Below are 16567 nucleotides of genomic sequence, written 5' to 3'. Positions count from 1 at the left end.
TAGTGATATTAAATGAAATATTAGAATACTCCGCTATCCGAAATTTCTTACCATAAAACAATCTACCCATTAATTTGCTAATCGAACCAAATCAACAAGAATATGCACGAAAGAATTATAAAAATGATATTGAACAAGAATTAGACAAAAATCAAACAGAATCCGCGAGGCGATTAGATCGAAAACGAACAACAAAGGGGTTTAACGTGAATCGCGAATGTAATTAGTCGCGTTCCAGTCGATGGCAGTCGCGGATTCGAAATGCAGGGTGGCCAATCGATCGGTTAATTCTAGCATTGGGTTCAGAATAGATCAATGGCTATGGAAATCGGCGCTGCGGGATTCTGAGGACCCTTTTGATGACCGTAGGTATTTACGAGAAGCATGACAGCCGGCATGCCTCCGTAATGGTCAAACAGCGTGCGACGGGATTCGAGTGCTATTATTATGGTACCGCGGAGGGCGCAAATTGACAGGCATAATTGGTTTAATTTCTACGCGAACGTACAACTGGGAATCTCGTAAAAATCGTTCAACTGCCCAGTATTTTACTGGAAAAGTTGATTAATTTGTCGTTCAGAGATTTTCTGAACATACATACGTATTACTTCTTCTTCAACATACATACTACTTCTTCAACATACGTATTACCATTATATTGTTGGGAAATTAATTGGACCAAATCTCGAGTATTTTAACGAATTTTTAGAAAGAGAAGAAATCCGATTAATTCGTTGTTTAAAAGTTTTCTGAATCTTCCTCGACTTGTCATTATAAAAACAGTCGCCTATTACTGGAAATTAGTTAAGTCCAAATAAATAACTAAATTAAAATCAATTAATTGATATAATTAGTTCAATTTATACACAAAGTTCTATAGTTATAAAGGTAGTGCAGACAATCTTATAGTATCTATTTAATACACTAGCAGAAAAGAACAGAATAATGAAATAATGGAATAATTTATACAGATCAATTACTTAAGATCATTTGTATTAACTGAATATTTTATTAATTGAATGTTTGTCATATTGTAGATAAACGTTTATAATTTTAAGGTAGTTTTATTCTCAACTTATAAATAGAAATACTTCTGTCATTTTCTTACATCGTTAATTAAATGATCTTATATGAAAATAACAATGTTCTTTTAAAAAAAATGATCTTTTAAAAAAAATGTAACCTTATTACATAATCCAGTATGCAATAATTTCTGGTATTTACGGATAAATCTATCTCGAAACACAAAATCAGTGTGGCTCTATCCAGCATATTGCATAAATTACTGCGAATACTTCTCGATTTACACTCCAGTAATGATCCCAACAACCATGACGCCTGCGCCAAATGTTTTGTCGAATAATCAACGATTTGTAGAAAGGTATTCTCTGTGTGTAGATAAAGGTATGCGAGCAATTCATCAGCACAATATGCGTTATCGCACGCGAGCCCGTTATCGAGAGTATTCTGATTTTACTGCTCTCGCTCTTTACCTCTCACCTCCTATCTCTCACACAGTATGTAATTTAACTTCACGGTTTAATCTTTCCGATGCAAATGCCAGATAATAACGTAAGAGAGGATTATCGTCGAAAGTAACCAACTATCGCGGTATTATTACTGGAAATCGTGTCATCGGTTTATAATTAACTAGAGCCACTCTTGTTCACGAAAAATACGAATATCAAACTTCCACGAAAAATATTCGTAACTTTCGTTATCAAATTAAGCCTTTATTCCCGAAATACTTAATCGATCTATCAGTTGTCTAACAATTCTGAAAGTTTTTTATTTGATATTCCTATTCAATCGTATTTTTATATAACGTTCATCGTATCTTGTAGTATTTATAAATCTTGCAGTATTTATAAATCTGGTAGTAATATGAAATATCTTGTAGTAATTATAAAATTACGTCATTGGTTTTATGATAAATAGCTCTATTTGCAGGAAGCCATCAACACGTTGTAATTTCATACAATTCTATTATCGATTGTTTGTCGCTTCGTGGGAAACTCGACTCGTTAGTCTAGCAGGCATGTACTCGGGAAACCACGTGCTTCAGACTATTTCCGCGATTCTTCTCGCGACACTAGAGAGCGGAAAGCACGGACAAATTCGCCCACGCGACCGCCGGTAGAAGTTAAATCAGAAACGTCGGCGCAAATTTGCTTAATTATTCCGCGCAGAACGTTAACCAGTCGAGAGAGCGTGGCTGCGCGTTCCTCGTAATTGTAGTGGTCGTTTATAGTTGAACGACTCTCGTCGCGTTGCAATTGTCTGTTGTCAGAAGTGGCACTCTTACTTCCGGCCGGTGTTAAAAGGCCGTCAACTCGAGAACACCTCGATTTTTTCCTCCTCACCGATGCAAACCAACCGAAGTTCACGGTGAACTTGCGGGGAAATCAACTTCTCCCTTCAATTCTACGTCCTTAGGTAATATTTTCTTCTCGTTTTTTCTCTCCTTCTTTCCTTCTCTTTCTTTTTTCTCTTATCTCCGTTTTTCTTTCGCCAAGTTTACCCGGAAGAAATTGACTAATGAATCGACGCCTCCGTGTTCCTCGGTTGAATCGTTGTTTAACGAGTTCGTCCATCGAAACAGTTTACCGAAAGCCGCCCTTTGAAGGGTCCTTTGTTGTCGTAACTTCTCCCTATTTCAGTCGATACGAATGGAAAGTCGTTGTTATCGTGAATTTCGTTGGTTGTCGATTGTGCTTGGTGAAAAGGGGATGTCTTCGTGAAAAAAAGCACTAAGGCTCCAGCAAGTTTTACATTATCATATTATTCTGCAGGGAAAAAAGAATTGCAACAAAATTCGTGTAAAAGAGTTGCTTTAAACGTCGCACTTAACGTTGGCTCGTTGTAGAAATGATAAATCGTTAACTCGATATTTGTCGCGACCCATAAACCAGAAATACGATTTTAATTTGATCATTTTTTATAGAAATTTGATATGACCTACGTTTAATTCATCATCTCGTACTATAGTCCATCACGCTCGATGCTAATCATTCCAATCGATACAAATTGTTAGAAACCATTTCCTATTCCATCATAAACCGCCGATATCTCTATCAAAACCGATAAACCACAATTGTAATAAAAACTTAACTGCCATATATTACGATCAAATGAAATTGTTAATACGATTTGACGTCGATAATAAGCTTGTTGCGACTTTTTTCACAAATTAAACCGGTTTACTTGTACGCATCTACATATGAATGTGGAAATCCCAATGGGTACACGTACACGCGCATCTACATATTAATGCACGCGCACCCTCGAGCTCGCTATGCATTGTCGCGTTGGTAGATGTATAGGGTGGTACGCGAGTGCCGTTCGTGTACGCAGTACTCGTGAGTTAATATAGCTAGGGAGAGAAGGGTGAGAGAGGGTGAGAGAGGGAGAGAGAGAGACGAAGGGGATGAACGCGTGGGATTACAGCTGTATATCTATCACGCTGGAATACAGCATTGTGCCAGAAATCCTGATGGCATGCCCATAGGCCGCAGGAACGTCGTGACGCGACGACGCCGCGTCTCTAACGCACGAATTATCCTTCAAACCTCAAGCCGTCGCGAATTTCCTCCAGTAGACACGGTTGAGAATTTTCCGCGAAATCCAAACGTTAAGAAATTTGCCAGCGATTTTACGTATCGTCTTAACTATTACTAGTGTTTTTTTTTAATAAAGGTTAGAGAATTTGTTCTTTTCTATTTTGAGAAATTGGATATTTATATTTATATTTATATTTATTGGAGATTTTTTCTAAATTGTTTCTTTCAAGTGTATTCGATTTTTCATTTTTTTTACATTTGAAATTAGTTTTTTTTTTTCAGAAAGAATCGGAGGTTTAAGAGTTGGAGGTATCTGTTTTCTATTATCATTTGCTTTCTTTTCTCTTCTTTTTTTTTTGAGGTGAAACTTGGAGAAATTGAAAATAGTTTCCATTATGCCATAGACGCATTAATTGCCACACATATTCACATAATGATCATAAACAAATTATTCCCTTTCAAAACATTTTTTTTATTACTAATTCTTACTAATACACAAATTACTTCGTGAAATAAATTCCGTAAAAAGTAAATGTGTTCATGAAATATGTTGTTCATAATTCACAATAAAATGGAATGTGTTAAATTATAACTAGATCTCGTATTCTGATGTATTTATAAAGAATTTGCACGTGCAAAATTGTATAGAATGTATATAACATAAGAAAATATATAAAACATCCGAAGTATAGTGCTTTCTGTAATATTTGATAGGCAAACTAATTTTCCATCGAGGTTCTACTTTTTTAATTATATTCATAAAAATATGAATTTGCGTAAAAAACCGCAGTTTAGTTATAACATACATTGAATTTCCTTATACCAAATTGTAAAATTGCAATGATCTAACTTACGATAACGTGGCTTGTGGGATAGTTCAGATCACTATCCTATAATTCATAACGTAATCCAAAACATTACATAGCAGAACATGTTGCGATCCAGGTCACTATGCCATAACTCATGGCGTGATCCAAGTTGCTATACAAGGGACCGACCTACGTCCCACCTACTACGCAAAACACCATAATACAACCTAAATTATAATATATTTCTACACGATTTCCTGCAATTTATACCTCGTTCTAACCCACAATCAAATTCACGTTACTCAAGTAATCATACAACCAAATTACCATATAATTCAAGTATAATGTTATGTTCTTACCCTTTAATATACATACAAAAATTAATTTCAGCTACGATGTTTTAGGGATTTACTGTGTTTTACACAGGCTTTTCATTCGTCATTTCTTTAAACAATAAATAATAAAAGGTATATCTAACAATGAAACGACAATCACATTAACTATTTATACGAAAATATATAAAACTTTCTCAATTCTCAGATCTTAATTCTTAACTCTGACTGATGCTCCAATGAATCTCAATTTATCATTTAGGCTTACAATACCATCTTATGTATATACTTTTAAATTTGTTTCAAATTTGATCAAAATAACCACGTCGAGTCTCACTTATAAATAATATAATAATAAATTGATCGTAAGAAAATAATTTGATGTTTCATACTTTAGTCGTTCGATGGTTCTAACGTTGATCATTTCTGAAAGAACAAGACTATCGTATGATTCCATACTCCACGCGAATATCTGCAAAAGTATTCGAGCAAAGCAGATACGTAATGCCCGTACAAAAGCTCAATCTGTCCCATCACGACATCGTCGTCGGAAACGAAATCGCTGAAGCAGCTTTTTCCAAAGAACTAGTAGACCAATTGAGCAGAGATATGTGACACGTACACGTGTGAACGCGGTTTCCATCCTTCAAAGCGAGTGTTTAAAGCGTTCTAATACGTAATTCTGGCTTCGCTTGCGGATTTCCAGTGTTTCGACCCGGTGATTATGCAGTGGTGGTAACAAAGTATCGGCCAAAGCATAAAGGTAGTATGGGCGAAGGGTGGTAAGAGGCAGAATGCGGATGGAGCGCGAAGATCCATCCAACGAACCATCGGATAAAGCGAAGATACTTGAAAGAGTATGTCTGTGTTTGCGCTCGTAGACGGGCTGAATCCTGAATTTCCGGCAAACCACCCCCGACCCTAAGATCGCCGAGAGCCGAGACGATAACGAATCTCGATGTCAGCTAGTGGACCATGGTGAAGTCGATCGATCTAACGAGCCGTAGGAAAAACAGGCAGCTCGTAGCTACCGATATTCGGAATAAGAGTATGAACGAAGTGGATTCCTCCCTCGACCTTTGAACTTTCGGTCGATGTTGAATCTTCACGGATTATTGCTTGTTCTTTGATTCGTGTTATAGGAAGATTGGAAAGTTTGCCAGATTTCGTTCTTTTTGCTACTTTTAAATTATTTCAAATTAGGTATTTTTCCTACTATAACACGAATCAGAGCTATATATTTTACATTTACGACCTCTTCATCTTTCAGGATGAAAGGTTAGAGATTTTCCATGTCATAGAAATTTGTGTTTGTGTTATAGAAAGATTGAGAAGTTGGTAATTTTGTTGATTTGGTTTGACGAATGTCGACGATGAAAAATTAGAGATTTTTCTTTTAAATAATCAGTAGGTGTTTTATAGTATTTGATAGTCTCTTTAGAAACTAATTCCCGCTGTAAATTTCATGCTACGTTCTAAATAATTTTCCAGTCGAATTCAATTGGAGATTCGTGTAGAGATTGAATTCCCCAAATTTCGATGAGTAATTTGTTCGGCGAGTAACTGTACCGAAAAAAGAGTATCCTCTTTTCGCTTCTGGCAAAACGTGTAATCCTCGTTTCTTCTTTTCTTTCATTTCTGTGCGTTTCTATGGCGTTTTATTCGGCGGACGTAGGGTTCGTTAAAACTTTATTGTACATTATTAGCACCGGTGGAAAATTACGGTGGCGCTCTCGATATCAATAAATTAACTGCGCCGCAGGACGTTCTAAATTGCATTTACTATTTCCCTGCAGGGCATTAAACATAGAACGACTTTCGTAATCGCAGTTGTACTAGGATTCGATTACACGGGCTGCCTAAAATTTAATTAAATCGACACACGGCGAACCCCTTCGCGCACAGGTACGCTTTTCGCACCGTCATTTACCAGATCGCATCGTGAAAATTGTAAAATTTAATTTACATCCGGCTGGATTCAATTTGTCTCGATCATTGACTGCTATAATTTTTTAGGTGTATTCCCCTAGCGAAATATTGGCGACGCGAATGCAATCATGAAACTTAACGAGAAAATATTTCATCGACCCGTACTCTACACCTCCTTGTGTAAACCAATATATTATGTAAACATGTTTTTCGAATTATCACTGTGAAAAATTTCCCAGAACTTGCTTCAATTTGTTGAATTGCTTAAATTGAATCGTAAACTAAAGGTGACAAAAGCATTTGATCCTGTTTTAGAAGTATCATTTCTCTTATTGAAAAATTTAATAAACAAAATAATGTAATGGAATAATGAGTTCGTTACATTTTCTTAAATTCTGTTCTTGAATTACGTCACGTTCGAAGCAAGACTGCGATATCTGACTTGATACTATTTAATCACGTCTCTAATACTTTTCCAACGAATCTCAATATTTACCATGAACGAGTTGAGCAAAATTACCTGTAAAACATCAACTGCAACCCTTTTAAGTAAACCGGAATCAATAAAAATAAACGTTTCAAAAACCATTTCAAAAAATAAGCTTATTCCACTTTCTTTGCCTCGTGAACGCTTAATGACTTCAGCATCTCTTACCATAATTTACCTTGCCGAAATTCTAAGCGAAAGAAAACCACTGTTTACATGGACATCAAGAAAGATAGCAAAACTGAACCAGAATCTACGCAGTACACTTAATTTCCCATCCGTCTCGCGGTATCAACAGTTGGACTATATTTTCAGGAGAAAAGTCTACGTTTCTTCTTACATTCCGCGCGATAAGCCTCTGGAAAAACAAAAGGATAACTTTAAGAGTGTAGCATGAAGTGAAACGCGGGAAAGTCTAAGGGAAGTGAATTCGTGTAGGACGCGGTGAATCTTCCCCTTTTGCAAGTAGTGCTAGTCGTACTTTGATCAGACGCGCTGGATTTATGCTCATCCTTGGCTTTCTCTCTCTCTCTCTATCCATCTATCTATCTATCTCTTCTATCACAAGTGTCGTCGCTTATCTCTCTTCGGAAGGTTCATCGTGTTGCAACAGCGTTAGCGACGTCTTTGAAGACTCGTCGCATCGTAGGCCTTTCAACGAGGTCGAAGCGGCGGCGGAAGTGCCGCGGCAATGCCATTATCGACAGAAAGAAACGAGTGCGCTGCCTGCATGAAAGAACGAAGAAAGCTGGATCGGTGGTTAAAAGTCAGCGTTTGATTTTCTACCAGTCTCTGCTGCTCTTTCTCTGTTTGAGCGTGTCGCCTGCTATGTCAGATCGAAGCAATTACCCTGAAGTTGGTATTTGTAATGGTTAATTTGTAATACGAATTGTAGGTTGGTCGAGTGTATCGCTATTTAAGAAGAGTATGTTATGTTTTTAAATACTACGGTGATTTGATATTGGGAGTTTTCATTATAGCAGACTAATAATTTAGCCAATTGAGTTCTTTGAGCAGATGAGTCTGTTTTTGAAATCTGTTTACAAAGTACTGTATAGGATTATTTCTTCTTTGCAAGTATGCTACGATTCCTCAATTACATTTACAAAATATTCTATAGGTGTTTCAGGATTAGTTTTGTAAAGTGATTGATAAATTTTATCCTCCATTAATTCCTTCTTCGTTTTTCTCTTACGATCAACATTTATTTCTACCGAGATATGTATAATTTTGTGTGCTAGACTGAATTGACCGCGTAGTAGTGATACATGTGTGTGAATATGAGCGTGCGGAAGTATGTGTGTGCGCGGCGTCTCGAAAACAAAGGAATGTAAACTGTTTAGTTAACAGTCTGGTATGGAAGAAGATGAGACAAAGAAAGTGCTGAGACGCGTGTAAATGTGTATCGACGAATATCCTTGAAATCGTTTATCAAATAAATCTATAACTATTTTAATATAAATTCTAAATGTAAACTTAGTATTCCTCTGCCATTATTTCGGCAATTAAGATCCAAAATTATCAACAATTTCTTCTTCATCCATCGAATTATAATCGACGAATTACATTAGAAAATTTCACTTAAAACAAGGAGGTTAAACAATTTGCCAGATATCTACTAATTCAACGTGTAGCTTGTTGGGAAATTCTAATCAACAAATTGCATTATCAGTAAAGAAGCATAAAGAGAATCGAAACAAAGCGAGACGAATCGGTGCTTTCCGAAAGACTGGTCGAAATTTATGACGATGAACGCGAATGGTCGTTTCTGTAGGGAGAAAAAAGAATACGGGATAGGGTTTAGGGAGACGTAGCAGTTTGTCGCGTCGGTAAATTTACAACTGTAATTTACACGATCGTCGAATATCCGTTTCGATCTTAACATCAGCGTAGAAGGAACGTAGATGCTTGAAACAGCCCTGAGCGTGATTGAGAACACCTTTGAGATGCGATTTAGGAAAAACAACAAAGGGAATTGAGAGAAGATAGACGATACCTGCAAAGCGTCGCACGTTCGTTCTATTTTCTTAGCTGCCTCCTCCTTCATTCAGCTTGAAACGATAACGATAAAGATTCGTTGATATTTTTCTCTGTTTCAACAATTTTCTCTAAATTTGTTCTCATTTCACATGACTCGTGTATATTTCAATTCAGCTTAACTTTAATTATCTTGCTAGTTTCAGTTCTACGTGTGTTTTTATAGATTTCTAAATTTATGTAACATTTATGAAATTTTTTTCTAAGTAGTCTTTTTACAGTTTTTCTAGTTACAGAATCTTTATGAAATTCGTTTCTAGATATTCTTAATAATTTCCTTAATTGAACAATTTTGATAAGATTCATACAAATCGATTACTCTTTGTAATTCCCGTTAATTGTGAAATCTGTGCGTTGCTTACGAAAGAATTTATGATTTCACAGTGAAATACTTTTAAAATCACCGACGTTAAATTAATATGGAAGTTGGAGAGCGGATAATTCCACAAAAAAATAATAGAAAAATTCCGCGATCCTGAGAAACGAATATCCAAGAGTGTTTCACTGATTATACGAAATTACAGTATTTCCTTTACTTGGCCGTTTTATCGAAAAATTTCTTGATCTCGTTACCGTGAATTTTCCTTGGCAAAACGAGCAACGAGAACCATTGACTTCCTTTCGTTTTACGAAGGATAGAAAAAAAAAATACAGGCCAGTATCAAGAATGCATAGAGGAATCTCTATCGACCAGTTATTTACAAGGGAAAAATGCGATGCTCATAGAGCCGTTTCTGTTTTATCGAAATAAAATCTCTTAATAAAGTGCACCGACATGGCGTGGGAAAAGGTATCAACCGACTCGATAGCCTCAAAAATTTTTTATTATTACCTGACGATACGTTGTCAGAATATTCCGAATAATGATTTTTTCTCTGTCTATATAAAATACATATAACCTTCTGAAAATACGTGAAACGTATACGGATCGTTGGTTCATTGATTTGAATAACGTCGGAAGAAATATTGAAGGTGCGAGATGAATTTTCATCGAGAACGAAATTATTCACGTGATTCCATTTGACCGAATGAAACATAAATCGTCGCGACAGTGGTCAAACAGCTTAAGCAATTTCACGGGTTAATATCTAACGCTTGATTAATTTAGTCGAGCCGAGTTAAGCAGGGTTAGCAAAGTTCATCCACGCCGCGTCAGAATCTTGTTTAATTATTAAAAACCTATCTCTGAGGTGAAATTTTATTTCCAAAAATGGCATTATATAGCTTTTCAAACTGATTTTCATGTCTGATATGTTAGTAACGCATTGGATAGTCTCGTAATTAACTTAAATGTTTGTTACTATTATTTGTGAATAATTAATTGCTGTAATAATCTTTTGTTCTTTCCACTAGATTTTCTTCTTTGTTTTTGTAAAACTTTTTTCTTGGCTACTTCTATTATTTTTGGCTTAACTTCCAGCATGATTTAAGGTCTAGATTATAACATCTAAATACTTTGAATATATAAAATGTAAATATAAAATTATAAAAACTTTCTTGGTTTCGAGAAACATTCCAACAAATGCCTTGATCTGACTGAAATGATACGTTGATAATAATTGACATTTATCCACTGTACAAGTAAAATTCATTTAAATAAATAATAGAGAAATAAAGATAAATAAAAAATAATCTAGACTAAAGAAATTTTCCACAGAATTTCAACTTTCTCAAAGCACAACCATCGAAGCGAAGCATTTAATCTTCCCGAGTAAAGGAATCTCATAGAAATCGCAAATTTCTCAAAATTCAAAAGTGGAATCGAAACTACGGAAAAAATGTGCGATGATCTAAGCTGAAGAAAATTCGATCGTACCGCCAGAATACACGAACTTCCGAAGAGCAGAAATTTTCCAAAAGTTCCACATACTGAAAACTCAAACACAGTTGAACGTACATAGATGGTAAAATGAAAGGGCACCGCGTGTATTTACCCGAACGAGGGTGAATCGAGGGAAACAATGGCAGGGCGGCGTGGCAAAGGTACGAGGTATGCTCGTGCACGAAGGATTAATTCTCGTGATGTACAGGAAATCAGTGGAGATAGAGGGGCGAAGGGCCGGCAAGATCCCTTTGAAATCTTTCGGCGATTAATTCATTCGAAAGCGGTGCGGAACAAGGCTCACGAAACGAAGCGGCTGCAGCGGCGCGTGCAATTTTGGCAAGACGATTCCGTGGCGGGCGTTTTCTATGTACACGTGTATCGTCGGGCCACAAAGCGGCCACGATCCCGCTGGTTGGTTCGTGTGAAACGCGAAATTTGTCGGTGTAATTACAGCAAGGGGAAATACGGAGACGCGTTGCGATTACGCGGCCAAATAAATCCCAGTCTGCCTACTTTCTGACGTTCTTCCTCTCTCTGTGTTTCAGATACAAGTGTACGGGTTCAACGCGGAACTGTATCACAATATGAGCGAGGCGCAACACAAAAGTCAAGGCCTGGTCGCGATCTCGTTGATGGTACAGGTAAGCGAATGTAGAATATTGTAGTTTCTACGAAATGATTAAAACGAGGAAGTTTCGCGGTGATTTAGGAGCTTTGTATGGCGGGATATTTAGATTTATGTGTGTTTGTGTGTGTGTGGGCACAGAAGTGAATTTGGTATGATTTGATTTATATGGTTTTATGAAAGAGCAGGACTTTGATATGTTGGTTGTGTTTTCAATTTTTGGAATCTAGATGATCGAATCTTTGAATTTGAATATTGCCGAATACTTATCGTTATTTCGGTTTGCACGATTTGTTACTGGAGACTTTATATCGCCATTTTTTTTTTGTTACATGTTAACGCTTCGTATTATGAGCGTATTTACATTGCTGAATAAAGTGTGCGTTCCATCTGTTTCGCATCAATTTTGTAACAAACGTTCCACTCTGCCATCGTGGAATTACTAGATAAATGAATATGCATGAGATATATGAATGGTGTTTGAACAAAGAGAATATATACGTACGCGACAGTTATTTTGATATCAAAAAACATTTATAATTCCTTTCATTTCGAAAAAAGATAAATAAATAAACATTGGCGAGATTGTAAAAAAAATGAACGCATTGGTAAAATAGCAATGAAATAAGTACCAAAAAATATCTATACTATCGATACTATCGTAGAATTTTGTAGACGCTCCGATTAAATTTATTTTAATGACGATTAATCAATCTATTAGTTATAATCTATATTAATCAATCTATATAATAATCTATTAAAAACACAAATATGAATTCCCAAATGGATCATGGTAACGAGACAGAAGGGATTGAAAAATAAGGATAGTAATCATAGAATTCTATATGTCGACGAGGGGTAGTTTAGCAACCCTGGAATTTGTTCCCGAATTTGTAAACTAGGTATCGCGTGTTTACCGTATTCTTTCGATCGATATAATTTACTCCGCCGTTAAAAATCATAATTAAGAAAATTACAAAAATTACGAATTTGTTATTAACGAAAATGAAATTCTAAATATTTGTAATTCGCAAATTTTTATTCCCAAACAGATTACCTCTGCAAATTCATATTTTTCTAAATGCAAATTTAAAAAATGCTACTTAAATAGACATTTGTTTCATAGATATTTCTTGTGTATAATATAAATAAATAAATAAAAAAATAGCTTTCTAGATTCTCGAATACTTTTTTCCCTTTCTTTCTTCTCGGATTTGGACCAAATCATTTTATTATATAAAAACAGAACAAGGTGTATTTAAAAAAAATCGAAATGAGTAAAATAGAAAAAAAGAAGGAAGAAAAATGTACGAGGAAGAGGTAGAAAGATTTTATTCGCGACGTTCTTATTGGTGAACAATTATTTCGAAGTCTCGCAGACAAACACCCGGCAGGCTTCCCGGGGCTGCGTGCCGCTTGCTCCGAGAATAAATTCCAAAGTTTCGAAGGAAACGTTCTGCTTTCGCCAGCTCGTTCCACTTCGTTCTTATACCCTCACATTTTCTCTCACGTCGACGATCGTCTATGTTCTCTCTCTTGCTCTCTCACCCCTTCTAGAACCGGTGTTCCGCTAGAAGAAACTGGAAAGCCTGCGATTCTGAGGCAACAAACGCCAGGAAACAAGCGTTTATGCTTCTGATTTCTGGCACGATAGTTCAACAGAATCGGCTGCTGCCGCTTCACTCAGACTGTTTATCGAAACATCGACTCGTTTCTAGCTCGTTCTATTTCCTTTTCTGATTACCATTCCCGTTTCGCTCTTCTATATATATCATGATTGTTAGAAATGTTCTTGCAATAAGTTTATGCATTCTAATGTTATCATTTCGAGGATTTATTGAACGAGTGCTAATCTAATGATTCGTTGAGCAGAATACATCTTTTGTAAATTTTTATGAATAATTCTACAAATTAGATCAAATTCCTGTAACTCCGTCTCAGAAATCTTCGCTTCTTTCCTTCGATCTCTGAATTAAATTTCTAAATCAAACAATTATTCCATATTACTCATTTATAAGTGGCGAATAAAAAAACTATATTTTAACTGGAAGATTTACCAAAAAATTAGTCAATTCTCGTAATTATTGTATCATCCCCTTGGGGTTAAGATTCTGTTATTCAAACAAATGCGCACACTATCGAATCGGATTTCTGCAGTTGTGTAATATTATTATTAAAAGCCAGTACCCTTTAATTTGAAAAATTCCCATAAAATTAGTCAACGATAATAGCTAATATTTCCCTGGTCAAAACGATATGATCTTCAAACGAATTGCAACAAAATTCAAGAAATCAAACAATTCCAAATTAAACATTCATAATCATACAGCGTTACTACTGAAAATAATTACTTGAAAAACGCTGTAGCTTGAAAAATTCTCATAATATTATTCAACTCTGGTAGTTAACATCCTCTTTGCCAACATCCATCAGCAGTCACGCACCATCAAAACCCAAAGTGGTGTTTTTCGCCTGCAAGCGTAATTTTCATCTGCCTTTAGCAGCGGTTCCCAGCCGCTAATGACACAAAAATCCACGCGCGGCTCGTTTCCAAATCATTACCCAAAATCAGTGGTCGTCAGCCGAGGAATTAACGACGCGAGACCAGAGGGGAGAGAAGAAAAGGCGAGAGCGTATTCTCGCGAAAAAGCGTGGTACGTCGGTTGACAGGGATTTTCCCTCGTTTTGCGCGGCCGCGCCGTTTACTTGCGGAATAAATTTTCAAAGTTCCAGCAGCCAGCCGGCCCCCATCTTCCTTTTCCCTTACCTTTCACGGTCTTTAGCGGCTGAAACGCGCGACCGTGAAACAGAGAGAACAGCAAAAAAACGACGAGGAGGGAAAAGAGTCCTTTAGGATGCATTAAGGACGCGGCGTGACGGAGGTAACCTGAATGTAAACCACTTATTTGGAAAGTTTACAATATTTTAAAAAGACCATGATATTATAGAGACGAGGTACCTGATTTTTCACTCTTACGTATTTCTTATATGTCCATGGTTTTAGGGAGATATCGTGTTTCTTGAGAGTTCTTTAAAATTTGTTGGACAGGTAAAAAAGTAAAAAGATAAAAAGAGATTGAGAATTTATGTGGCGTGAATGAGTTTATACGTTGGTTGGAATTTTCTATGTGTGAAAGTAGTAGATGCTTCTCTTTCTTAGATTTCATCATACCTTCTTATATCATTTTTTCATAACACGTCACGCAATTTTACTTGCATTGTTTCATTTATTATTCTCGGTTAAGTATTCGACGGTTAATTATTTTTTACTGAATGTAATTTATCAAACTGCAAACTTCTTCAATCTTTCTCAGTTTGAATCAAGCTTGAATTAGGACTGAGTTAGGTTTGAAATAGATTTGAATCCGATTTGAGTTACATTCAAGCTAGTTTTTAATTAATAAATTAAAATAGATTTCAGTTAAATTTGGATTACGTTTAAATTACGAACTTGCTCGAGTCTTTAGATTTAAAGTATATTTGAATGAAATTTGGAATAGATCTACGTTAATAATTCACACGTGCACCAATTCACATTGTTCAGATTACGATCATTTCCTTGATAACATAGTCACGGCAACGACGAAAATATTTTAGAACCATCCCCAAAGCGGCTGCCGTGTCGCGGGCCAATCTTTAACAGGTGCTCGATCTCTCGACAGGATACGGTGGTAGCTCGTAAAAGTGTGTCGTGGCAGAGGGGCGTCGTGTTGACGGGTGTAATTCAAACGGATTATACCCTGGGGGTGTCTGAGGGATAAGATCCAAATGAGTCGGTGGCAGCATTCCCTGTCAACGCTTGAACAATCCGAAGGGTCTAAATGAGCTCCCGGATATTTTCACTCGCGCGTTCCTATCCCATTCCACGTGTACCTTTCGTGGGACACTCGTGTCACCCGTTTTCACCGGGATGGATTTATCGACTGGAATTTTAGTCGTTTGTTCTGGATCCTTGATGCTTGGTGGGAATTACGACACTGGGTTTTAATGAATCCGGGGCGAGGTGAAATTATTGGACAATGTTTGCGTTGATTGAAAGCGACGTAGGAGGGGGTTGGTAATGAAAACGACGTGGTTCCCTTTTCTACATTTTCTGCTGGATTTACTTACACGATTTTTTCGTTTGCTTTTTAAAGTTTTGTAGGCAGATTTTTCTTCCTTCTCGAGAGCAATAAATTTTATTCATTGCAAACTATTTTCTGCTTGAGAATAGAAAGCAAGGAGAAATTAAAGGAATATTTATTTCGTAGAAACATCGTATTTATTTTCGTACGTTTGGTTTCAGCAATAAAGACATTCGTAACGAATTTAATGCTACAAGAATATACGGAATGTACGTAATACGCGAAGATGTAGAAAATATTGAAAGTAAAGTGACCGTTTAATGTTTAATTTCCGTATTTACGTTTCCATGAAAATATTTAGTAATTATACATCGTACTAATGTAATCGTAAATCTTGATTTTCATAAATCTTTGATTTAATTGAAATTTGACTTTACTGTCTTATAGTTGGTAATTTTTACTGCGTAACAATATCTCACTGTATCATTAATTACTAAATATTTTATACACGTCATTGGAAGTAACTCTAATATGTATAATATTTTACCAAGGAAAATAAATATTATCGTTCCCTTATTAAACCGCGTAACAAGAAGTGCAAAGCGAACGTAATAATCGCACGTTATATTATTAGACCGAACGACCCGTATAACGCAGTAACGTAACCATTGAATTTGCTGTATTACAGCGAGCTGAAAATTTTATTATCAGTTAATAAGTTATCGAGCTCGGAAGCTAATAATCCAGCTTGCCTCTATTTTGTCTGCCGGATGAAGACGCGATAATTATGCCGGATATTGTCAGAACATATACTTGAGATTCGCTTCCTCCTCGGTATACTTATGTATTCGAAAGAATATTTAACAATATCTTCCCTTAGTCATGTCTCGTTACAATGC

At 36.2% G+C, this 16567-nt stretch overlaps 1 protein-coding gene across 3 annotated transcripts in view; it reads left to right on the top strand.

The window, feature by feature from the left end:
- Positions 1–16567, top strand: part of LOC126863748 (carbonic anhydrase-related protein 10) — a 226734-nt gene that overhangs the window by 188176 nt on the left and 21991 nt on the right. For all 3 annotated transcript variants that reach the window (XM_050614218.1, XM_050614219.1, XM_050614220.1), the window contains exon 5: positions 11525–11620. In XM_050614218.1, coding sequence (XP_050470175.1) covers positions 11525–11620 — 96 coding nt within the window. The remainder of the gene's footprint in view (positions 1–11524; positions 11621–16567) is intronic.

Source organism: Bombus huntii, chromosome 3 (genome assembly GCF_024542735.1).
Source record: "Bombus huntii isolate Logan2020A chromosome 3, iyBomHunt1.1, whole genome shotgun sequence".
NCBI classification, from domain to species: domain Eukaryota; kingdom Metazoa; phylum Arthropoda; class Insecta; order Hymenoptera; family Apidae; genus Bombus; species Bombus huntii.
Note: the sequence above shows the minus strand (reverse complement) of the source record. Positions and strands in the feature narration are given on the sequence as shown.